At 55.7% G+C, this 23,919-nt stretch overlaps 1 protein-coding gene and 2 non-coding genes across 3 annotated transcripts in view; 1 reads left to right on the forward strand and 2 right to left on the reverse strand.

The window, feature by feature from the left end:
- Positions 1–1,499: 1,499 nt before the first annotated feature.
- Positions 1,500–1,633, reverse strand: LOC132317264 (small nucleolar RNA SNORA9). Its single transcript, XR_009484046.1, has one exon. It is a non-coding gene; the product is annotated as a small nucleolar RNA SNORA9 (small nucleolar RNA).
- Positions 1,634–2,242: 609 nt separating this feature from the next.
- Positions 2,243–2,376, reverse strand: LOC132317265 (small nucleolar RNA SNORA9). The gene has a single exon (XR_009484047.1). It is a non-coding gene; the product is annotated as a small nucleolar RNA SNORA9 (small nucleolar RNA).
- Positions 2,377–4,388: 2,012 nt separating this feature from the next.
- CCM2 (CCM2 scaffold protein) overlaps positions 4,389–23,919 on the forward strand; it is a 37,935-nt gene continuing 18,404 nt past the window's right edge. Inside the window, exon 1 of the mRNA XM_059818758.1 lies at positions 4,389–4,418. Coding sequence (XP_059674741.1) covers positions 4,389–4,418 — 30 coding nt within the window. The remainder of the gene's footprint in view (positions 4,419–23,919) is intronic.

Here is a 23,919-nt window from a genome sequence, read left to right on the forward strand (position 1 = left end):
GTGCCGGCACCCAGCCCCACAGCGAAGGTGGGGACGCCCCGCAGTGGGGTGCAGGGGAAGGGGGGCGAGGGATGTGTGGGGCAGACGCCATGGGGCTGCGCCACCTCAAGACCCCAGCTGTGGTTCCAGTGCTCAGCCGCATCTGGTGAGGATGTCGCGGTGGCGGTCGCTGGGGGCTGCCGAGCCCCACAGGAGCATCGCGGTGTCCTCAAACTCAGCACCGTGCGTCCACTCCCCCCCGTTACCGCATCGTACCAAAAACCCACCAGGAAATTGGTTATTTATTAAGATGCCGGCACCACCCATTCTCATCCCAGTGCTCCCAGTTAAACCCCAGTATAACTGGGAGCTCTGGGAAGGACAAGCCGAGGTGAGGATCATCGGAGAGGGGACCCCCAGGCAGGCAGCCAGCTGGAAAAGAAGGGGGGTGATCGTTAAGACAACGAGGATTACGGCGTTAACGAGGCGGGGAACGGCGCTGCGTGGCGAGGAGCTATAAATTTCACGGCTCCACTTGCGGTTATCACGGCAAACCAGCGCTCAGCAGTATTCCCAGTTCCAGTTTTTAAACAGTAACTTATTCCCAGTAAAGCCCAGTAATCTCCTTACCGAGCGAGCGAGGAGCGCAGCGAGCTTTGCCGGAGGGCTGCCATCCGGTTTTCCCGCCGGCTGTGCCGAAAATGGGTGATCTACCAGATTTTCACCTGAAATTGAAGGAAAAACCAGGCCTGGAGGCGCGAAGGGGAAAAATTGAGGGTTCACGTTTAATCCACCGACGCTGGCGGCTTTCGGCATGGCCCAAGCCGTGTCGCTCCTTACCGCGGGCGGGATTCGGTGGTTTTGCCGTGCTGCTGGAAGCAGCCTGGCGCCGGCTCCCCTTTCCACGGCATCGCCGTCTCGGGCAGGAGCCGCCGGTCAAAGCCCTGTGGAATAAACACCCGCGTGGGCAGGCAGGGCCCACCCGCGCTGCCTTCTCCTGCCTGTCCCGGGGCGCGGCGGGAAGCTCCTCCCTCGGCTGGTGCTGGCAGGAGCCGCTCGTTTGCCCCATGTTTAATTAGCGGGATTAATTACGCACCCGTGAGTGTGCAGGGGGACAAATAGAGCCTCCCCCCGCGGAGGGGGGAGAGGCCTCAAACCACCCCCGGGCTGCTCTCACCCAGGAAGCGGGGGGTCACCCCAGGGCCCCCCGTGGGATTTCAGCCCCCCGAGACTCGTCTAGCGGCTAACGAGGGGACAAGATCATTGTGGCTGCGCTTGACAGAGCTGATTACACAGAATTAGGCTAATTACCATGACGGGGAGGAGCGTGGAACACACCTCCCGCCCCCCCTGGAGAGGCCCGCTGAACCCACCTCCTCATTCCGGCTGCTTCCGACATCCCTCCGGATCGTGCGAGTGGGAGCCTGTAACCGGAGAGGGAAAGAATGGCATCAGCGGCACCGGGGGAGCGGGGTTCCCCCCGGGTCCCCCCATCTCTCCCCGTGGCCCCTCGGGCATGGGGGTGTCCGGGATGTCTATAACCACCCCCCGGAGAGGGCGGGGAGAGGCCTCAAACCATCCCGGGGCTGCTCTGGCAAGCGCTGCAGGAATGGCGGGGGCCACGCCAGGCCCCCCCATGCTGGAAGACTTGCGGCAAAGGAAGCGCCGCGGGCGCCCGACCGCGTTGGCGGTGGCCAAATAAACCCGCCGGGATGAAGGTGTCAGGCCGCGACTCGCGGTGGCGCCGGCTTCGAGGCTCGCCACACCCAGCCGGGCGGCGCGGGGAAGCATCACCAACCGGCTGGCTTCCGGCGCGCGGCGCGGCCACCGTTACCCCGCGAAGGTACAACCGGAGCGAGGGGTGACAAGAGAACAGGCGGGGAGCGGGGCCTCGCGCCCCACGGCGTCACCTGAACCCGCCGCCCCACGTTGGCGGGCGCACAAACCAACGCGGGCACGACCCCGTGCCGCAGTTCTCCGGTGGGATTTTGGTCCCCAAAGACTCTTGTTTGGTGGCTGAGGAGGAGGTTTGGCAGAGCTAATTACACAGAATTAGGCTAATTACCATGACGGGGGGAGCGTGGAACACACCACCCCCGCAGCACAGGCCCGCTGAACCCACCACCTTGTTCCCGGCGGTTTCCGACGTCCCGCCCGGAACAGGAGCCTGCAACCGGAGAGGGAAAGAATGGCATCAGCGGCACCGGGGGAGCGGGGTTCCCCCCGGGTCCCCCCATCTCTCCCCGTGGCCCCTCGGGCATGGGGGTGTCCGGGATGTCTATAACCGACCCCCGGAGAGGGCGGGGAGAGGCCTCAAACCGTCCCGGGGCTGCTCTGGCAAGCGCTGCAGGAATGGCGGGGGCCACGCCAGGCCCCCCCATGCTGGAAGGCTTGCTGGGGGGGGGGCGGGGGGGACCGGACACGGACAGGCCCCCGGGGACACACAGCTCCCCCCCCTCCGGCCCAGTGACTCCCCACTCCCCCGGTGAGCCCCGCAGCCCACCCGGCCCGGTGAGCCCTCACTCCCCCCGGGGGACACGCAGCCCCCCCCGGCCCGGTGAGCCCCGCTCCCCCCGGGGACACACAGCCCCCCCCGGCCCGGTGAGCCCCGCTCCCCCCGGGGACACACAGCCCCCCCCGGCCCGGTGAGCCCCGCTCCCCCCGGGGACACACAGCCCCCCCCGGCCCAGTGAGCCCCGCTCCCCCCGGGGGACACGCAGCCCCCCCCGGCCCGGTGAGCCCCGCTCCCCCCGGGGACACGCAGCCCCCCCCGGCCCGGTGAGCCCCGCTCCCCCCGGGGACACACAGCCCCCCCCGGCCCGGTGAGCCCCGCTCCCCCCGGGGACACACAGCCCCCCCCGGCCCGGTGAGCACTCACTCCCCCCGGGGGACACGCAGCCCACCCCGGCCCGGTGAGCCCTCACTCCCCCCGGGGACACACAGCCCCCCCGGCCCGGTGAGCCCCGCTCCCCCCAGGGACACGCAGCCCCCCCCGGCCCGGTGAGCCCCGCTCCCCCCGGGGACACGCAGCCCCCCCCGGCCCGGTGAGCCCTCACTCCCCCCGGGGACACACAGCCCCCCCGGCCCGGTGAGCCCCGCTCCCCCCAGGGACACGCAGCCCCCCCCGGCCCGGTGAGCCCCGCTCCCCCCGGGGACACGCAGCCCCCCCCGGCCCGGTGAGCCCTCACTCCCCCCGGGGACACACAGCCCCCCCGGCCCGGTGAGCCCCGCTCCCCCCGGGGGACACACAGCCCCCCCCGGCCCGGTGAGCCCCGCTCCCCCCGGGGACACGCAGCCCCCCCCGGCCCGGTGAGCCCCGCTCCCCCCGGGGACTCTCCGGGGAAGGCCCCGGGCAGCCACACGCGGCGCGTGGAGGACTACCTTTCCCAGCATGCACCGCGCCCCGCGGCGCCTCACAGCGGCGGCGACCGGGCCCGATGGGGGAGAACTGCCTCGTCCCGCGCTGCCCCGGGGAGCCCCCGCTCCTCCCCCGGTCCGTGGGAGCGGCCCCGGCCGCGGATGGCAGCAGATGGCGGCGGATGGGGCCGGACCGCGCCGCCCTCCCCGCCTGCCGCTCCTGCTGCCGCCGCCATGGCTGAGGGCGGGGTCGCGCCGGCGCGTGACGCCCGCACGGGACGTCGCGGACAGCGCCACCTGGCGGGGGGCACGCGGGGAGGCTGACAGAGAGGTCAGCGCATGCGCAGAAGCGCCGCCGCCTCCGCGGCCCGGGCCCCGGCGCAGCGCCCAGGCCCGGCTCCCCGCCGCCGCGGGAGGAGGCCGGGAACGGCACCGCCCGCCCCGCCGGGCGAGGGCTCGGCCGCCTCCTACGGCCCCACAGGCCGCTGGGGTGGGCGCGGCCACGCTGAGGGGCGGGGCCACTGGGCAGTGGGCGGGGCAACTGGGCAGTGGGCGGGGCTACGCCCACAGGCAGGTGGGGCCGGTGAGCGGGGATGCCGTGTGCGGGGGCGGAGCCGTCCCACGGAGTGGGCGTGGCCAAATCGCAGGGCGGGGCAATCGTGCCCACCGCTACTCTCGTTCCAGGGGAGGGCGGGGCTAGCACGGGTGGGCGGGTCAATCCGCCCCGGCGGCAGGGATCAGCGCATGCGCGGTGCGGCTCTCCTCGCCGTGCGGCCGGGGAGGACTGACGTCAGTCCTCCGGGCGGAGGGCGGGGCGCGGTGCACGCCGGGAAGCCGCCGCCCAAGATGGCGGCAGGATTGAAAAGTTGTTGGTAGCGCTGAGGCGGTCCTGGGCGGGCCGCGGGTGAGAGTGGGAACCGGGCCCCGGGCGGGCCATGGCTGCCGCCGGGCAGTGAAGCCGGGCTCCTGGGCCGCACCGCGCACCGAGGCCGGGCGAGCACGGCCGCTGCGGGGATGCCCCGGGGGGGGCCGGGGCCGCCGCTGCCGGAGACATGGAGGAGGAGGGCAAAAAAGGCAAGAAGGTGAGAGCGGGCCGCGCCTGCGCCCTCCCCGGGGCTTCTCGCCGCTGTGGGGTCGCCCTGAGGTGGAGGGGCCGCCAGCGGGCTCCCCTGTGCCCCCGGAGAGGACCCCTCCCTCACCCCTGGGCCTGGGGGGCTGCCCCATCCCGTGGGCCGTGGTTGGCCGGGCCCTCTGTGGCCGACGGCCCGTGGCCCTGAAGCCCTCGCAGGGGTGGCTGGAGCCTCTCTTGGCTTCTCGAGGCTTCCCTCCTCCCGGTGGTGACTTCAGGCTTGGCCCTCTCCGAGCCGAGTGTCTCCCCGTTGGCTTGATTGCTCCCAGGGCTGGGGCCTCGCTTACCCTTCTAAAAATCTTCTTCTCTGTGTGAATGTAGGGCTTGAGGGAGCGCTCTGTGGTCTTGCTGCCTTCCAGGCACCCTGTGCACTCAACCATGGTATGGGTGTGCTCCCACTGCTCTGCCGGTGTCCTGACACCGACCAGGGGCTGATTTACCCTTCTGCTTCTCTCCCCAGGCTGCAGATGAGATGACAAGTTAGTGACATGTCTTAAAATGTGTTCTGTAACAGTGTTGGATTGTCTTTCTACTGGTTGTGGTGCTAAAGTGGGAATGCTATATACACATCCATCTACTTTATATATTTTTATATGTATCGAGTCAACTATAGTCAGGACTACTGTGCTGTAAACACCTCAAAGGTCAGCAAGCTCTGTCTGCATTGACTGCAAACGGGCTGCTCTAATTTCTCTTGTTTAAACCTATTTTTATGTCCTGTGTGGGAGGCGAAGCTCAAGCTGAAGGCTGAGGCTGGGATGCTTGCTGAGAGCAGCGCTCCCTGAGCGGGGGGGAGGGAGGGTTGGCTCTTTCTTTGCAAAAGAAACCCGTCCCTTGGTTTGATGACATAATTGGGGGGGAAACAAGCTATTTTTAGTCATTTTGGGGGCACCTGCAGTAACGGGCATCTCAGAAGGTGGCAGCAGAGTCTCCTACTGAAACTAGTTTGAAGTGATCAGAACACTCACAGAATTGGAAATACTGAATGGTTTTTTTCTGGAGTTACCGGACAGATTTCTCACAGCTGGAAAGTAAAACCACTAATGTCCCCTTGTGATGTTCGGTGACCTGTGTGTGGTGTGGCAGGATCTGCAGCACAGGTGGGGAGAGAAACTTTTCATCTGGATATGTCATCTTCCTGCTTTCGAAAAGAAACAACTCCAGATGCTCGCTCCTGGGGCTGCGGATAATTGTAGAGTAACTCTAGATGTAAGTAAATGCCTGTTCTTTGTGGTAGGCAGTGCCTGCAGGGCTGGAAGCGATGCTCAACTAAAATAAATTGACAAGATGTGATACGTTGTAGAAGTGGAATCAGTTCTTGTCTCTGCTGAGAACTGTTTTTCTGCTATTTGGGAAAAAATGGGGGTCTTTTGCCTTGGAAAATGGTGCTTTCCAGAAATGCTGTTTACTTCTATGGCCGGTCTGGCTGGAGAGAGAGCACTGCCATACCGGCCGGCGTAATCTGGAACCTTGTGCTGCCGTCCAGGGGCTTTTAGTGCGAGAAGCAGCAGCCCACTCCTGCGGTCGTGGATCCTCGGGATGGTTGAGGGTGGCAGGGACCTCTGGAGATAGTCTAATCCAGCCTTCTGCTGGGAGCAGATCGTGTCCTCCTGGGTTTTGAGTATCTCCAAAGATGAAGACTCCGCAATCTATCCAGGCAACCTGTTTCTTGTTCACTCTCACACTAAAGAAGGTTGTTGGGTTTTTTCTTATGCTTGAATGGGATTTGCTGCGTTCCAGTTCATGCCCGTTCCCCTGTGTCCTGTCACTGGGAAGAGTCTGGATTCTTCTTTCCTCCCCTACCAGGTCCTTGTGCATGTTAATGTGATCCCCCCCAACCACCTCTTCTCCGGGCTGGATGATCCCACCTCTCCCAGCCTCTCCTCATGTGATAGATACTCTGATCCCTAAACCTTCCTTGTGGCCCTTTCCCTGCTCCTGCATGTTCCAGTCTCTCATGTACTGGTGACCTCAGAACTGGCCACTCCATTCCCCGCCTCCGCTTCCCTGCTGCATTGTAGGTGATCCCGATGGACGAGGAGCTCGCTGAGACTCGCAGGAGTGGGGTTGTAGCTGGGGAACAGGGATGGCATCTGTTGGGCCAAAAGTTTCCGTGGTGCAAGTTTTCTATCACAGTGGTAGTTAATTAACTCTTGGAGCAGACGCCTGCGGCTCTTTTGAGCTTGGACTGTTATCAAACGTGGTTAATTTGGCTACGAAGACAGGCGTATTCATCTGCTGTGCTGCAGAGGTTCCCAGTTGCAGGGAAAAACTCTTCTTCCCATTTTTTACATACTCTGGATCATTCCAGAAGGCAGGTGCTCGGCCCTCAGCCAGCAGCATTAAGGGCTGAAACAGCAATTAGGTTTCTTTAACGCTGCTCCGAAGGGATATTAGGGCAGGTTTGGTCAGGAATAGGGAGAAAATCCCAGCCTAACTCCAGCTTTAGGCAAAACATGTACTCGCTAAGTGGAGCCCTGGAAATCCTGCTGGGAACTTGCGTTCCCCAGCTCTTGCTTTTGGTGGCTCACACCAATAAGGTAATCCCAACTGGAATGCAGCAGCGGCGGGACGGAGCTCATCCAGCCTGCTTCTGACTGTAGTTGTCTGTGTCTTAAAGAGGTTTGGGATAAATACCTATGTCTTACTAAATATTATGAGGAAGGATGGATTGATTCGGAGCGTGTTGGCTCTGGTTGTGCCGCGAGGCCGCACGGCTTCCTCGGCGCTTGCCAGTGCAGTTGGCTGGGCCGTGGGAACCTGCCCGGAGCTGGAGAGCAGCTGGTTTCATGCCTGGGAGCCTCAGGCAAGGTTCAATGTTCCTGGCATGCTCCTTTCTGGAAAGAGAAGGGGTGGAGGGAGAATGGAGGCACATTTCTTGGCTACCCTGGTCATTATTTGCCTGTAGAGAGGTTTTTTTCCTGGTGGTGTCTGATAGAGGCTCTTACAACATCACAGATCTGTAGGATGGCTGCCAGGCTGCTGCAGGTGATCCAGTGCAAAGTGCTTGCATGGTTTTCCCAAAGTAATTCTCTGTGGGCGGCATCAGATGTTAGCAGAAAAATTCCTGACTTTTCCAGCTCGGATATGCCCTAGATCTTTGACGTCTGCTTGCTTCGCCTCTTCCTGGGGGTGAATGAGCCGCTTCTGCGTGGAGTCTGAGGCCTCTTACAACAGCTGCTTCAGCAGTTGCCAGATCCTCCTCGTAAAGCTGATCTCGATCTGTGGCACTGAATTCTTTGTGGTTTTAAATGCCGGTTAATATTGAGGATATTGGCCAATCCAGCAATTCCTTCTCGTGCAGATCATTGGGAAACGTCTGCCAAAACTGAGCTTGTAACTCCGAAGTGTGCTTCGCTCCACGCCAGAGGACTTGGGCAGCAGGGTCGTGTTCTGCGCTGGTGTTTGTGGGAGGCAATGGAAAGCTGAGAAGCTTCTGGGGGGAAGCGAGATGGTTATTAAATAGCTGAAATAGAGCTGGTTCTTCTTGAAGCTGGGTGCAGGGTGAGCCCCCAGCCTTAATATAAAAATATTGAGGGGCTGAGCTGGAAGTCACAGCTTTGTGGGAACTTCTGCCTGCAGGACAAGTTGCTTGAGCTTCCTTCGTTATCCTGCTTGTTCATCCTGGAATAACCATTGCTGCAGGAATGGTTCCTCCATGACTTCACTGGGAGATTATTTAGACCACTTGAGTGAACGCAGTATTTTTAGCTTGCTGGGAGGTTTTTAGGCTAACGAAAGCACCCATGTCTACTCAGACCCTACGTGGCTTTGCGTATGGAGGTCTGTACTTCCAGCTAAAGCAAGCCACGTGAAGAGCATTCCTGTAGGCTGCCTGTCACCCATTGTTCTCTTCTGTTCCAAGACCTGATGCAGCGGCCCTGACCTGATCCCCAGCCCTTTTGGGATGAGTAAATATGTCAGATGGGCTGTGACTCCTTGTGATAAAGCTCCAGTTGCCGCCGTCTGGCATTGTGTCTGGTCACTTCACACCTCGCTCCGAAGCCGTGCTGCGGAAGGTTGCGCCGGGGGGACGATGAGGGGTATTTAGCCCATTTCTCTGACCTCCATACCTGTGTAGGAGTCTGAGCTGTAATCTGAAAACCTTCTTCCAGAGTAACTGCAGAGTCTGCAGTCCTGGGAGGTGCGGTGAGTGCTGCTGCCTTCTTTGCTCCTGGCCTGTCCCTTGTCCCCAGCCTCACACCGCTGTTTGTGAGCAGATGTGACTTGTGGTGGAAATGCAGCTGAAGCTGCCCAGGCATCTGCCCTGCTTGTGAATGAGCAGGGTTGGTGCACTGCCCCGGTGGTGGGGAACTGGTGGAGGAAATCAGAGGGCTGGGCTTCAGTCTCTGGAAGGGCCTGGTAGGGGTAAGCCGTCTGCCCTTGTCCCTTGCCGCAGCGTCGATGGGCAGCGTGGTTTGGCGTGCTGGTGCTGCTATCTGGGCATTGGGGGACAGCTCGGCGTGCTGCAAACTGCTGCCTTTTCCAGGGTGGCACTGGTGTGGGGGGCACCTGCTGCTCTTAAAACAGGAGCCTGGCTTCTGAGCTCCCCTGGCTGACACGTGTAGCTTGAAGTGTTTGCGCTGATTAAAATAATGTGGTTTAAAGTACAACTAGGGTCCAGCTGCGAGAGATCCTCTCAAGACCCCTCTTACCAAGGCTCAAGATGCATCAGGCTCCCGAAGCAGACACAGATGGGTTGTGAATTGCTGGTTGAGGCGCTGTCCTCCCTGCTCTGGGCTTTAATCCAAACGCTCAGGCACTTCGGCTGCTGTGAAGCTGAACATACCGCTTGTGAGGCTGTCCCTGGCTCTTGGGCTCAGAGAGCAGTCCCTGGTCTTCCTCTGTAGCCAGAACATCATTTGCCATGTACCTTAGCTCACATTTTCAGACAGACTCATGTGAAGTGGCTAATATTTGATCTCTCTGCTGCACTGCTTTGTGCAAGCCTAGTCGGGGCTGGTGTAGCTGAGAACAACCAAAGATGTGAATACAGCTCTCTGACATCCTCTGGGTTTCCATTGCTTATCCCATTAAACTTTAACGGTTGCAGTTCCAAACCCTGGTGCCGTTTCAGGCAAAGCTTGGGAAAACTCCCGAGTGCAACTTGGCATTTCCCTAATCGTGCTTAAAATCTCTGCCTATGTTCAGCAGCTCAATAAGGAGTAAATTTGGCATCCCTGCTCCCTCTGAAGGGATGGTCTCTGGGTTGGGAAACGGGCTTTTTGTTTTGAGAGCTGTCTCAATGATCCAAGTCTTCGTGGGGAAGCCAGCCGACCCGCTAGACTGGGTTTTAGCAGCTGCTCTCCTTTGAACTGCCGATGCCTGGCTTGCTGCAGGGCTCAGCGGGACAATCCTGTCCTTGCTGTTCTTGGCTGCTTTTGGCCTCGGCCCAGTTATGAGAAGGGAGTTGCTCTTTTTCTCTTCTCACTGCTTCCTCCTGCCTTCGGAGGTAGCCATAAATCTTCTGGAATACAAGGAGCAGAGGCTGAATGGAGGTGGGATCATCTTGGGTTTAGGCTTGAGGGGGGGAAATGTGGGGTAAAAGCTGGCTGGGGGGGGGAAGGGGCGGGAGAGATGGGGCTCTGGTGCGCTGGCCTCAAAGAGGGCAGGTCTTGTGCCCCACTCTGGATGGTGGCATCTTCCTCTTGATGCTGCTAAACCTCAGCCACTTGGCATGAAGGTTTGGATGGTTCTGATGGATCTTGTGGTGCCACACAACTGTACTTGTCCAACTTGCAGCTTTTTAAAATGCTTACTTCAAAAATTAAACTTAATTGTGCTCCTAAAGGCCTGTCTGTAGAGGTTGAGACTTGCCTGGCTGAAATTCAGTGTGAGTCTGTCTGCTTGTAGGGTGTGTTTTAGTCTCATCCGTGCCCCACTTGGAGACCCTCCACCTCATCTGGGGCAGAGCGAGGACCTGTGGTGTCAGGCGGGACTGGAGGACTCTGGAAAAATGTGTCGGTGCTGCCCTGCAGTGTGGAGCTTTGCTCCCACCTCTCCCAGAGGTTTGGGATGCTGTTAGGATGCTCTCCTTGAGTGGTGGGTGACCTCTTCCAGCCTGGGGGAGGTCTCAGCTGCTGGAATTGGTGGCAACTGTGGCATGGGACATCTCCAGCAGCCCCTCTCCTGGTCTTAGGTCTACACCTCCTGGCTGGAGGGCCAAGAACGGCTGTAGATGGGCATGGAGCTGTGGGTGTCGATGGGTTTGGAGCACACCTCGCATGGTGCTTGTTCCGGAGGCGCTTACCCTGAGGACCAGGGTTTGAGTGTTATGGGAGGGCTTCACGGCAGGGCAGTCCTTCCAGTATTGCTCGTATCCAGATGACCTTGTGCCTCTCGTGGTAGGTGGGATCATCCTGCCTGTTCAGTAGTTGTGTGGCTATGGTGGTGTACTGCTGCTCCGGGCCTCCGGAGGCTGGGGAGGAAGCACAGGCATGTCTCAAAAACAATGCACGTCCCCAAAATAGGGATACTGGAAGCTTGAGAGGCCACTTGAGACCTGGTGCTTGACTCAGTTGAACACAGGACGCCTGGCATTTTCATGGCCAAGGGCAGTGACCTGCGGTGGTGAGGCTGCTGGGAGGGGCAGCCCTGCTTCCCTCCACCCCAGCTTGTGCCCCTTCCTTGGCACTGGCTCCAGGGCTCGTCTTCTGCCCGCCCGGCTTCCTGCTCTGCCCAGCGTGTGCTGTGGTGGGAGCGGGACAGCCCTTTCCTCTGGCAGGCAGCCACTAGATAAGAGGGTCTGCCGTCAGAGCCGTGGTCTGCCTCAAGATGAGGGAGGCTGTCCCTAAAACCAGCACTAGCTGTCAGCAGGCACTGGTGTGGTGGCTGGGAACAGGGATACATTCCCAGTTTGCTTCCTCCCTCAGATTGGGGATGTACTGAGCCAGTGCCATGTCTGTAGCTGACCTTTGATGTTCGTGAGCTGCTCGGCAGATCAGGCTCCCACCCTGTCCCACGGCAGGTTCTCCATGGCGTGCTGCTGGGCAGCAGTATGGCTCCTTCATCCTTGGGGTGACCGTGCTCAGGATAGTATCGCTTCCCCCGTCTTGAACTGGGAGAGGCAGGGAGCAGGTCGTCTCTATCAGCATTATAAATACATCTACCACCCTGACTTGCAGGGGTCTGCACGTGGCATCTCCTCAGCGTTGCTGCTTGTCCAGGCTGAAGGAGGCTTGGTCTGAGTTACACAGCTCCTCCGGGCCTGTGCACCTTCCTGGCTCTGCCAGTCCTTCCCTGAGATGGGCAGATCAGAGCTTGGTATCGGGGTGGTGATTCCAAGGAACGTGGGGGTCTTCCTGGGTGGAAGCAGGCGAAGGTCTGCCAGGTATGCGAGGTGGGGAGCGTGCTGTGTCTGCCTAGCTCTGGGTACTGCCCAGCCTCTGCCCCTGCCCAGCTGCTCTGCTGTAGACAAACTTGAAATGTTCTGTTCTTGTCCTCGTTTCTACCCTGGTGTAATTGATGTTTTCAGTAAATGTTGCCACCTCACCGGTGTCCCTTTTCCAGATGACCAGTGCTGACCAGTGCAGGTTCCTGGGGTCTGATGTCCCCCCCCACCACGAAGACAGACTTTCTGATCCTGACCGGCTCTGCTTTGGCAGGAGCTCCCAGCTCCTCCCTTTTCCTCTGCATCCCTGTGTCTTCCCTGGTGCCGGCTGGCACCAGAACATGAATAGCAGCTGTGACTGGAGGCGAGTTCCCTGAGAGGGGAGGCACTGAGGAGGACAAAGCTCTGCTTCAGAGTCACAGCAGTATCCTCACTTCCAGCCGTAGGAAACACCTTCCAGCTGGTCGTGACCTGTGTGATAGGATGCCCTGCGTCGGCTGCTCTGGCTCCCAGACGCTACTGGGGGTGTGTTTGGTTTGTATGTGCTCTCACCTGCAAGGATGTGCAGAAATACTTGCTTAGATAGAGCACCAGCGTGGTAGTGAGGCGTCTCCTCCGAGGTTGGGGAGATGGCTCTCCTGAAAGCTCTGGTTGATGCTCACATGCAGTTTAAACATGTTGTCTTCTCCTGGGTGGTCACGGGAAGCAGAGGGAGAGCATCCTGGCTGCTGCTGCTTCTTGCTATCTAGGTGTCTCTACCGTTGCTGCTTTCCACGTCCATGCACGTCCTGGTTGTGGCTCCTATAGGTTTTGAGGATGGAGCAGCATGAGGGAATCAGGCTGGTGGCAAGCAGCGTTGCTGGGGGATTGTCTCTCTGGGGAGTTCAGCCAGGGCAAGTGATGGCCTGGGGCTGGAGGATGAGAGGGGTCACTTATTCGGGGTTAAGGCTTCACAACCATGGAAGCTACTGGTCCCACTTCGGACCTTTAGCCTCTGGTAACCTTCACTGTACACCAAACTGCTGCTTTGCTGCTGAGGCTGGCATGGGAAAGGACAGATCCTGCTGCAGCGCTTAATGTAACACAGACTTTTCCTGGGCTCGCATGCCTGTGTCAAAATAGTTTTGCTGTTGTGGGTTTTGCTCAGCGCAAAATAACTCTACCATGTAATTGGGTAAATACTTGCTTTGCTGTTTGGTTTGAGAATGGCAGACAAAGCTAAAGCTTCCTAAAACTGCATCGCTCACACAAGATGCTGGCTGAAGTAATGATACCAGCTTTCAAAAGTGTAACTTGCACTCTGTAAAACTTTCCCTGCTGGAAGCTGTGACCCGACACAAGTCTGGTTCCAGCCCCAGATAAAAGCGTGAGGTATCCCCAGCCCTGCAGCCCCTGTTAGTTTTGACGAGCAACACCGAGTACTCTGGGTTTAAGCCTCTGTCTCTCTTTTGTGTGCGTAACATCCAGAAGGCACTAATGTTTTCTATTTCAGAGGTGCAGCCTGTTTCTGTGCTGGTGAAAGCCTGAAGCCATGCAGGAGCAGTGCTCTGGGACGAGACAGTGTCTCTTAAGCCCGAAGACCCCTTTGAACTTGAGCAGTTTCCATATTTCCAGCCCATTGCCTTGATGCACGGGGACTTGCCAGGCTGGCTGAGCCAGCAGACATGAAGCTCTGCCCTGTGGGATGTGTTTCAGTCTGAGGCTCATCTCCACGGACTTGTGGCAGGCTGCAGAGCCTGATTCTCCAGAGATATGACCAGGAACCCTCAGGTTTGCTGTGGGACCACCAGGATCACAAGTCTTAAAGCAGTAACTCATCTCTTCAGTGGTGGCTCTTCTGCAGAGCCCTAATCCTTTCCCCAGCCTGTGACATCCTGCTCCCAGGACAGCGTTTCAGTCTCGCGCAGGCTTAATCTCAATTTATTATACTTTTCACAAAGCCGTATCAGCCTCTAGTGCCTTTTGATCCTTTCGCCCTAGCATTTAGTCACAGCAAAAAAAAGTCAATGAAGGGAGAATGTGCTCAGCAGAACCACAGAGCTTAACGTGGCTCCAGAGCTGCAGGGATTGTAAGGAGAGGTAACCGTGGGTCTGGTGATGCTTTCGGTGACCACAGAAAAGCACTCACCTTGTACTGACCAAATAGGGAAAATAAGGTATGAAGCTGCACTCATCCGGATATGTGATCGGCTCAGTGCCCCAGCGCTAGCTGGGTGCTTTAACTTGGCTACCGTAGGGAACAACAGTTGTATCCCACTAAATCCCGGTAGGTAATCAGAACGTACTTGTAGGCGACGCAGACAGATCAGCATTACTGTGAAGCTTTGGAAACCTCAAGGCTCGCGTTCAGCAAAGATCTTTGGGTCTCATTTATGCTCAGCCTGCAGAAGGTGCTAAAAATACAGCAGCAAATGCCGCTTTGCGGGAAGGTGCGCTGCTACCTGGGGAGCAGGCTCAAGAACCGGGTTTCAGCCGGAGTTTCCTAGCAGCAAAGCCATGGCTGGCTGATACCTGGGAAGTTTTCCTTTGCTCGTTTTAGGTTTGGGTACCAACACTGCAATGGAAGCTACCGTTTGCGGTGCCCAACTGCATTCGCACCTGCCTGAGGTCTTGTGTTCTAGTGCTGCTGATGGCTTCTCTGGTGGTATCTCCTGTTAATCATCTCTGGCTTGTGCCCTTACAGACACCTGTAGTAGTCATCCAACCTGACCCATGCAGGTACGTTCTAGCCAAAGTTAGGTTGGGAACAAGATGCTCTCACATAGCAGTAAGTATCCTGAGAGCTCTGTGTGACCAAGATATTGCTGAGGCTCCATGGATATAGAGCAGAACAGGAGCAACCTTCTCCCCAGCCAATACACTTGGCAAAGGTGAGTGGGTTAACATGTTTGAAACGTAACTCTGCATCCATTTGAGTTTGTAAGTCTCCCACTGTTAGAATCATAGAAAGGTTTGGGTTGGAAGGGACCTTTCAAGGTCATCTAGTCCAGCCCCCCTGCAGTGAGCAGGGACATCTTCAACTAGATCAGGTTGCTCAGAGCCCCATCCAACCTGAGCTTGAATGTTTCTAGGGATGGGGCATCTACCACCTCTCTGGGCAACCTGTGCCAGTGTCTCACCACCCTCATTGTAAAAAAAAATTCTTCCTTACATTTGGTCTGAATCTCCCCTCTGTTGCTACAGGTCCTACTAAAAAGTGTGTCCCCATCTTATAAGCCTGCTTTTAAGTACTGAAAGGCTGCAATAAGGTCTCCCCAGAGCCTGCTCTTCTCCAGGCTGAACAACCCCAACTCTCTCAGCCTTTCTTCATAGGAGAGGTGTTCCAGCCCTCTGATCATTAGGTTTTGGGTGACTTTGTTCCATTTCTGTTCTTCCCAAAGAAGCTTCATGAGCCTCACCTCCAAATCCGAGAACGTTACCTGGTTATTGCATGTCTCTGTGCTGTGGTGTACCTGTGTCCAGAGCGGTACCTCCAGCGGAGAAGCCCAAGTTTCTGACCGAGGAGGTAGATCTCCGTGAGCAGCTTGGCACTGGCAGCCGTTAGGAGAGAGGCGATGACAGGCTGACGGCATCGCAAGATGTGCTGCGGACACGGTCCATGCAGCCTGGCAAATCTCCTCACTGAGTCTGGCAGAGCTTTAGAACTGCTCGACAGGGTGAGCCAGAAATGGGATTTAAACCAGGAGACTCAGATGAAGGAGAAGGAGCTTGAGGGTGCTCAGGTGGTCTGGTTGCAGAGCTTGTGTACCCATTTCTGGTGGGAGATGAAAGGACAGAAGTCAGACACTCTGCACTTTGCTTTATAACCAGCTTATTTCTCCAGGCTGAAGCATACAGCATGGGGCTGCCCTTTCTTCTCGGAGACTCGGTGCCGATGGGACCAGCCCAGACACCGGTGAAGGACTTCACAGGCAACGTGGGGAGCCTGACATATGGATTTTTAACTCGTTTTACATTCTTGATCTCAAACTACAGCTGCTTCCTGCCTTAATCTTTATTTTGATGCCTTGCTTTAAGACACTAAGATTTCACCAGAGGCCAGGTAGGATAACCAAAATTCACCGCATCAGCTCTATTGGTATTTCCAAGGGAAGATGAGCTTCTGTAAAATCACCGCAGCAGCACTGGCCATCCTAGTGTCACCGACTGCCTTATGGTGCCTTAAGGACAGGTAAAGGCAGAACTAGGGGACAAAATAAATGGAATTAATTACTCCCTGTAGCGTAAGGGGAGCTCGTGTGATTTCCTTAACGCAACTCTCAGTTCTGGGTGGCTGAAGTGGGCAAAATGGGAGGTCTGGATCTGACCTGTAATGGGCTGGAGGCAGCTGCTGTCTCAGGTGGGTCAGCCTGTGCATTTACAGGGCAGAGAGCACTGTAAATGAAGAAAAAATCTGAAACAAATGAACTTTGGCAGGAAAGTGGTGAAAGGATTTATGGAAACTGATGAAACTGCCAAGCTAATTGCCAAAGCCGGAGTATGTGAAGCGCAAAGGTCAGAGCCCGGCTGACCCGCCTGTGGGCTGTGTGTAATGAGAGCTTGTACTTCCCACTCTGCAACTGAATTCCTCTGGGCAAGAATACCAATGGTAAAAGGATTCCGAAATCGCTGGTTTCTCAAAGCCTTGGCAAAAGTTTAAGTAAATAAATATTCTCGAGCAGTTGGCTCCTAACAGAGGAAATGTTGGGAGCCGGACTGAGCAGTGGTGAAGTCGTAGGCTCTGGACTCTGCCCCTGGCCAACTCTGGAGCTTGCTGTCTTACATGTGTGCCTGAGGCCAGGAAGCCTTGCCCTACCTGAACCATCAGCATCCTTCAGGGATCGCTTGACCTCGGCCAGAGGCAGCCGACGGATCCTGCTCCTCTGGAGGGGAACAGCAGCAGATGCAGTTGCAGAGAGTTTTTGGGTCTGCTCGGGCTGTGGCTGAGCCAGGCAAAGTCTCTTGGCCTGGCTTCTCGCCTCCACCTCCCTGCTTCCCATCCGCCAGCCTGTGTGGGTCCTTACCAAGTCTGTCAAGCTTTCTTTCAGCATAAAAACCTCTGAATTCTGGTCTGTGCTGGCTTGCTTTGCTTCCTAACCTGTTTCTGGCTGTTGTATGCGCAGCCGTGCTGCGGTATCAGAGCAGGGTGAAGAGAGAACCCACCCAGAGGAGGGTGGGTTGGGTCAGTACCCCCTTGCCTTGTCACCTGCCCTCCGGAAAGGTATAATCATGAGCTGTTGTCTTGCAGCGTGGCTCCTCTCTGGTTCTTTTCCAGACAGCTCAGGGGGTTTGTGCCAGTGGCACTTTCCATGTCTCTGCTCACTGGACGGCTAAACCCACGTGGGGACTGCACAGGAGCCCAGGCAGGTGGGGATGTAGGGAGTATCTGGTAAGCCCAGATCGTTGAAAGAGAGATTAGAGACTTCTTGAAATGTCTCTGCAAGTTTAGTTTGACTTGCATAAAATTCTGCTCTACTTTATCCTGTTTTACTGGCTTTGATACCATTCAGAAGAGAGACTTAAAAGCGGTGTTTTCCATAAAGTCCTTCAAATTCTTTGCTTAATCTTGTCTGACTAGTGTGTGTCTGCAGACTTGGTCACCAGTCTTTTAATAGGCTTCTCTTTGTTTCCCAAAGTACATTTTTGTATTTACCTAGCCAGAAGCATAATACCAAACCCTTCTAACGTTGATGCAGTAAAGGTTCGCCAAGCAGACTTTTCTCAACAAAAGCAAATAGACTAAGCTCTAAAAACCAACCCGGAAAGTGCACTTCATGCTGCTAGATGTGGACAGCGAGCTAAGTGAACTTCAGGGCTTCCCTGCTTTTGTTTTGTAACCTTGTTAGGTTAGTAAAATGAAGTAATTTCTTTATTAAAAAGAGGAAATGGCCACCTTTCCTGGTTTAATTTGAGGTGTGAACCCTCTTTTGAGAGCGGCTTGCATGAGAGGCAGGAAATGTGGAAAATCTCCGGAGCCCGGCTGAGCTAATGTGAAGAGCAGGTGGTGGTGGGACGCTGCCTTTGTGACCCACCATCCCAAGTGGGACCGTTGGGTCATGCCTGTTGCTGCCTCTTTGGAGGAGGAGCAGGGCTTTGAGGTCCTCAGCAATGGGCTGGAAGGAGATGATCCAGTCCATCCCTTCTTGCACTGGGAGGATAGTTACTGAACCATGTTTCTCTGAAGTTGCTGGCGGGGATTGAAGGGGCCCCACTGCTAAAGCAGAGCTGGAGCTTTACTTTCCAAAGCACGCTTCCCGCGACCTCTCCTGAGAAGTGTTTTTCAGCTGCCGATTACTCATGTTGCTCTTGGGTGGGAGCGTTTGGGGCTTCACATCCTTTTCTTACAGGAACCGAAAGCCGAGGCCTCGTTAGCGCTGCGCTAGAGGAATTAATTAGTAATGTCATCAGGGTATCTGCATAGCTCAGGGCTGCGCACAGAGACCAGGAAGGGCTTTAGGGCAACGTGGGTTTGTACACAGCCTGGAGAGAGCCAAAGGCTTGTCTTCTGCTGAGGCCTCACGAAGACCTGGGTACAGCAGTGGTGGGCTGGGGGAAGGAGAAGGAGACATGCAGCTACTGGGGGCGAGACCCAGCACTGGAAGGAGGTGTCTGGGGGTGAGAGACACCAGCACGTAGGACACACCAGGCAGTGGCTGCTGGTGGAGGTCAGGAGCTGAACACAGCTCAATAAATGTGGCTTGTGTTCCTCCATGAAATGATACTACTGCCACAGACCCCTTTTTTAAGCTCCCGTGTGTGTTGGTAGGTCTGTAGCTCGGGAAGCGTGGTGTGCCTGGGTGAACAGAGCACTAGACAGGAGGCAAAATAGGAGTGGGTTGAGGACTTGGTTGCAGTGCTGAGCTTTCAGCGTTGGAAGTCCCCTGAGATGACTTGACCTGGTCTGGCAACTCGGTGCTGCCCAAAGGGGAAGGTCTGATCCCTTTCCTCTCCTCCCGCCCGGCATGCCAGTGTGCTGGGCTGTTGGGGATGGCTTTGAAATGCGCGTTTCTGGGGATCTTGTTAAAGAAGATGGCAGAGCTGGTGAAGCCAGGAGCTTCAGTGGAATGAGTGCAGTGTGTCAACCAAAAGCTTTGTTTGGTGGGGAAGGAGGCTGAAGATAAGCCTGCTCTGGGTGTTGCAGGAGACGCCAGGATTGCTGGGCTAGTGTGGTGGCTGTATTCCATATCTCTCTTAAAAATCAGTGCCTCTTTGAGAAGAGTCCGAGGAGTCATTAATCTTGTGATGTAGTGGCTTAAAATACTGTCAAGTTTGGCAGGGTGTGCCTCCCTGGATGTTCTGGATAGCCTGGCCATGCAGAAGGAGCTGGTACATATTAAGAGGACAAGGAAGAACTTAACCAGTAGAAGTTGGATTTGCCAAGTCCTCTTCAAAGATGCCATGAAGTCTTGGGCCTCTGACATGAAATTAAAAAGGCTGAGGTGCCTCCCTGTGGGGGAGAGCTTTTTGTTGTTCCCTGCTGAAAAAACGGAACCTGTCTGAACGATGCTTGCCTCCATCCAAGGTAGACAATCTGCCTGCCTCGGCTCCGACAGGAGTGCTTGGCTGTGTGGGTCCAGACATGCTGCAAGCTGCTTTTTGGAAGACCTTAAATAAAGACGGAGTTGCCCTTGAAGCTGGAACAATGCTGGGTTTAGGGGAGCACCTCTGTCCTCTGCTTTTGGGGAGCTGGGCGTCACCTCTGGAGATGTTCCTTGCAGGGCCTGTCTGGGACTGGTGCTCAGTTACAACAGCGAAACCAGTGCCACTGCGTCTTCAGCTGGCTTCGTTCATGGAAAACACTGGTTAAGAGATCTTTGTGCACAGGGGGAGATTGGGTTTGGGAGGAGGTAGTGCTAGGGTGTCTTAAAATAGCTTGGGAAGTCATCCCTGAGCTATGTGGACATAAACCCAAGTCACCCCATGACTCCTCTGTTCTCCTCTGTGCTGTAAATCATACGTGATTGTCTCAGAGTGGTAATAGGTTTGGGGTGTGCTGAGGCTTTCCAGGGACACTGAATTCCCCGCATCCTCAATGGGACTAAAGGGACATATCCTGAGCAGTGATCCAGACAACCTGTTCTTGAGTAGGCTGCCCAGAATAATGATCCTTGGATAGCTTTTCCTGAAGCTATGTAGGTATTAACCCTTTAGCTGCACAGCTTAACACAGCAGCCAAGCAGGGAGACAGGACACTGGGCACCTCTACGGGTTTCCTTGGGTGGTTCTGATGTGGAAAAGCAGCTCAGGGATCTTCTCCCGCAGCTGGCTCCCTGGCCGCCGGCAGCGTCAGTCCACCGGTCTCCATGCCTGGTATATGCCTGGATGAGCAGCCGGGCAAAGGCTGGCTTGCAGCATCCTTAGTGTCTCGTTGCAGAGGGTTCTTTCACTGCATGGGCATTGCAAACCACCGTTTCTCTAAGGGCTCCCAAAGAACCTGGTGCCACTTTGCATCCTTTGTTTTTATGGGAAGGGAAGACGGATGTCCCTTCGTGCCGCCAGTACTACGTGCAGTCTGTGTCCCCAGAAGGACAGAAAGGCTTGAAGGTGCATAAGCTGCAAACGTGCCTTCTTGATGCAGGGATTTGGGCTCCTTGGACTGACAACGCATCCCAGAGAGCATGCTAAAACAAACCAGACCTTATTTCCTACTGCCAGAAACCTTCCCAGATCCTTCATCTGGCAGTCTAGACAAAAACCTGTCGGGCAGTTTATGTCTACAGCAATTCGATGCAAAGGTTATTTCCCTGTGAAAGGATCCTCTCAGCAGCCAGCCATAAACTGTGCGATTACAGGTCTGGGTGTTTCACCTTTTCTCTTTCAGTATGCAAAGAATGGGAATAACCTTCTGAAAACTGGAACTAAAGTGGCTGTGCTGGAGGACGGGCCCCCAGCTCGGTCGGGCATGGGGGAGATTAGACATTCCCATGGCCGCAGCTTCGTTCCCTTCCCCAGCTCCTAGGTCTTTGGGCTTGGAGCGGTCGGTGTTACCAAATACTTGTTTTGTACGCTGCATCGAGGCTGAGCAGTCTTTTGGTTACCTTAAGAGTCGTGTGGCTTTTCTAGCCTTTGCAAGAGTAAAGCTTTGTGTCAAACGCTCTTAAGCTTTGGGATAAACAGGTTACCTGCTTTTTAGGTGCTGTGATACGAGTCTGCTTTGCCAGCGTAGCTTGGGGCAGATCTTTGCAGGCTTTCTGTATTGATGTGGGAGCTGTACAACTTTGACTGTCCTGCCTGATAACATCAGTCCTACGATCCTCAGACTCAAAGCTTTTTATCCTTGATGGTGGTGACATCCATTGTCAGATGTCCCTTTTCCCATAAACCCCATTTTTGTGTCCACCTGTGCCACAAACTCTTGTAAGGTGAATCCACCGCCTTGGCTGGCTGTGGCAGATGCCAAAACACTGCGCTCTCTATTTTTAGGCCAAAAACTTCTTGGATGCTTTCCTTGACGTCTGTGGAACCAAAGCGATAGGCTTTACTGGTGTCTTGGGTGGCCTACAAGTGGGAAGAGACCTCAAAGGAAAAAGACCAGTAAGCTGGAACTTCACCTTATCTGTGGCTGCTTGGTGGTGGTGTCTGTTTGTCTGTGCCCTGCTGCCTGACCTCCCCGTGGTGGCCATCCGCCTCCTGGACCTGGAGTATTGATCTCTTCCGCATGGGTGGCCTTTCACATCTGCTTCCAAGGCTTGAAGAGGCAGCTGGGCTGGGAAGCGTGATATTCCCCTCCTTAAAAATATCCCGGTGGGGTCCTGGGAACACTGGGAAGTGGGATGGCATCCGTGACCTCAGGGGGGTGGTTGTACTGAAGCGTTGACTGATGCTGGCAGATCTCTGCAAGAGTCGTCTCCGTGAACGAAGGACCGTGAGTAACGGCGCTGCTCTGGCCAGGCTCCCTGGGAAGACCCATGGCCCACAAACCTGCGCAGTGCTCGTGGAAGCTGGGACGATGCCAGCAATGAACGCGTGGAGGAAGAGCAGAGGCTCGTTGGGGAGGGATGCACCCAGCTCTGCCTAGGAGTGACCTGCGCAGAGCTGGGAGCTCAGGGGGCTCAGTCCTTGAGCACCATTTAATACACGAATTAAAATGGCTGCATTACTCCTGGCTGCTTCCACAACCTCGTTCACCGTGTGGCTGCATGACCAGCTGGACTGGCACAGCCGAGGAAGTCACGGAAATGGTGGGAGCTGGGAGAGACCTCCTGGAGCTGCTTCTGATGCTGGAAAACCTCGAGTCTTTGGGTGCTTTGGGGATGGACATACAGCAGCCTCCTTCTTGGGGGTTTGTTTGCATCAGGCTCCAACTTCAGTATGACTCTAGAAGCTGGACTTAAGGAGAAGACCCTGGAGGTTTAGTTTCGGACAGAAAAAAGCTTAGGGATGTGAAGCAAATGTTTAAATTCAGAAGGAAGGCAAGTGTTTAAATCCTTTAGTTCTGATACATTGGGCAGAAATGTCAGGCTAATCAGGGATCACTCTTCTACACCTTGCTTGTAAATAGTTTACTAGATCTAAAGGTTCATTTCTTGGCATAAATAAACGTTTATCTTGCAAGCAGCTGATGTTAATAATATTGAGTGGAAGGGAGCTTAACATGTGAACTGAAGTAATCTAGTGTCCTGTGTCAATAGTGGTATGTGCAGCTAAAAACTGGGGAAATAGGGAAGGGAGAACAGGGCAAGTGAGCTTCCTTCCTCTTCCTCCTCACCTTGCTTCTCCGGGCTCACCTGTGTGTAACTGGTACTCCTCCGGGAAAGGGGAGGATGTCGCATCCTGAGGCATCAGCTGGGAAGCTTGTGTTTCCCTTTCCTGGCCAGAAATGGAAAATATGGTTCTGTAGCTGAAATAAACAGACTTGCCTGTGGCCGGGCAGCTCCAGTGCTTCCTCATGTTAAAACTCCCCTTTTCTTGGTTTCTGTACTCCAGCACCTTTTTGGTCTTTGAATTTTGGCAGGACCCCCTGGAAACTGTGGAAACCCAGTAACTCTCCCTCCAAAGTGTGCTCCTGGTGCCGATAAAGCTGCAAATAAGCTGATCTTGCCACCCTTTCCCCCCACAAATATCAGTAAATGCTAAAGATGAAAGGCGTAGCCAGTACTGACGCTGTGCCCCTGGGAGACCCTCCTCTGGCTGGCTGTTTCCAGGTCCTGCTGGTACCGGCAGAAGGCTGTTTCCCACTACTAAGACCCCTCGATATCAACGTACGTCGGAGGGGAGGAGGCAGGGAGGACGTGCCAGGTCTGGATTGTCTGGACAAGAAGGTATTGGTTTCTTACCTCCTGTCCACAGGGCTTAAATTTGGCTTGGAATTTAAGCTGGGCTTAAATTCTGTCCACTCCTGCAGACGTGGATTCCTGAAATCAGGAAGGGAGGCAGCGAGAGATTAAATCAAGCCCATGAACTGTTACTTTGTGAGATCCTGAGCTGCTCATACTGCAGTACAGAACAGCCTGCTCTAAAGCCTAGCTTAGGAAGTACTGCTCTTAGAGGAGGAGGATTTAGTTGGAGGCTGTATTGATGCCTTCCCTCTTGCTGAGGGAGCTGCTTGCTCAGAGGATCTGCTGCAAAACTGCTAAGCTGAGTCGAGGCAAGCCTCCCGCGCGTCTCTGCCTCCGGCCTCTTGCTCCAGACATGTCAGCTCAGCCTGGCTTGGCTGCGCACCCAGAGATGAAAGCCGTGGGTGGAGGGCTGAGCCGGGCGGTAGGAATCTCTTTGGGAGGAGGAACAAGGCTCTGCTAAAAATAGCTGGGGAAAATTCCTTTCCTCTTGCCTTAGAGGAAAATCCTGTCGGGGAGGCTGGAGCCCGGCTTAGCTGGCAAGGCGGTCCAAAACGTGAAAACAGGGAGCTGAGCCTTCTTGGTTAGGGGGTTTAGTGCAACCGTTGCCTTTAGTCTTGAGCTGCTGCGTTGTTTGGTTTTTTTAAGACTGACATGGGTGCCAGCTCCCTGTTTTTAGGGAAATTGTGTTTCTGCATTACTTAGATTTAAAAAGTGTTTGTTTGAAGGAGCTGCTTTGAAATCAAATACAGTGTTTCTGGCTGAAATATGAATTATTTTATTTATTTCACTCTGATACTGCCGGTGAGTGTCTGCTCCGCATCAGCCTGCTGGCAGCAGAGGAGGAGTGAGAGGTCGTGGGGCCAGTG

The sequence above is a fragment of the Gavia stellata genome, chromosome 6, assembly GCF_030936135.1.
Source record: "Gavia stellata isolate bGavSte3 chromosome 6, bGavSte3.hap2, whole genome shotgun sequence".
Taxonomy (NCBI): Eukaryota; Metazoa; Chordata; class Aves; order Gaviiformes; family Gaviidae; genus Gavia; species Gavia stellata.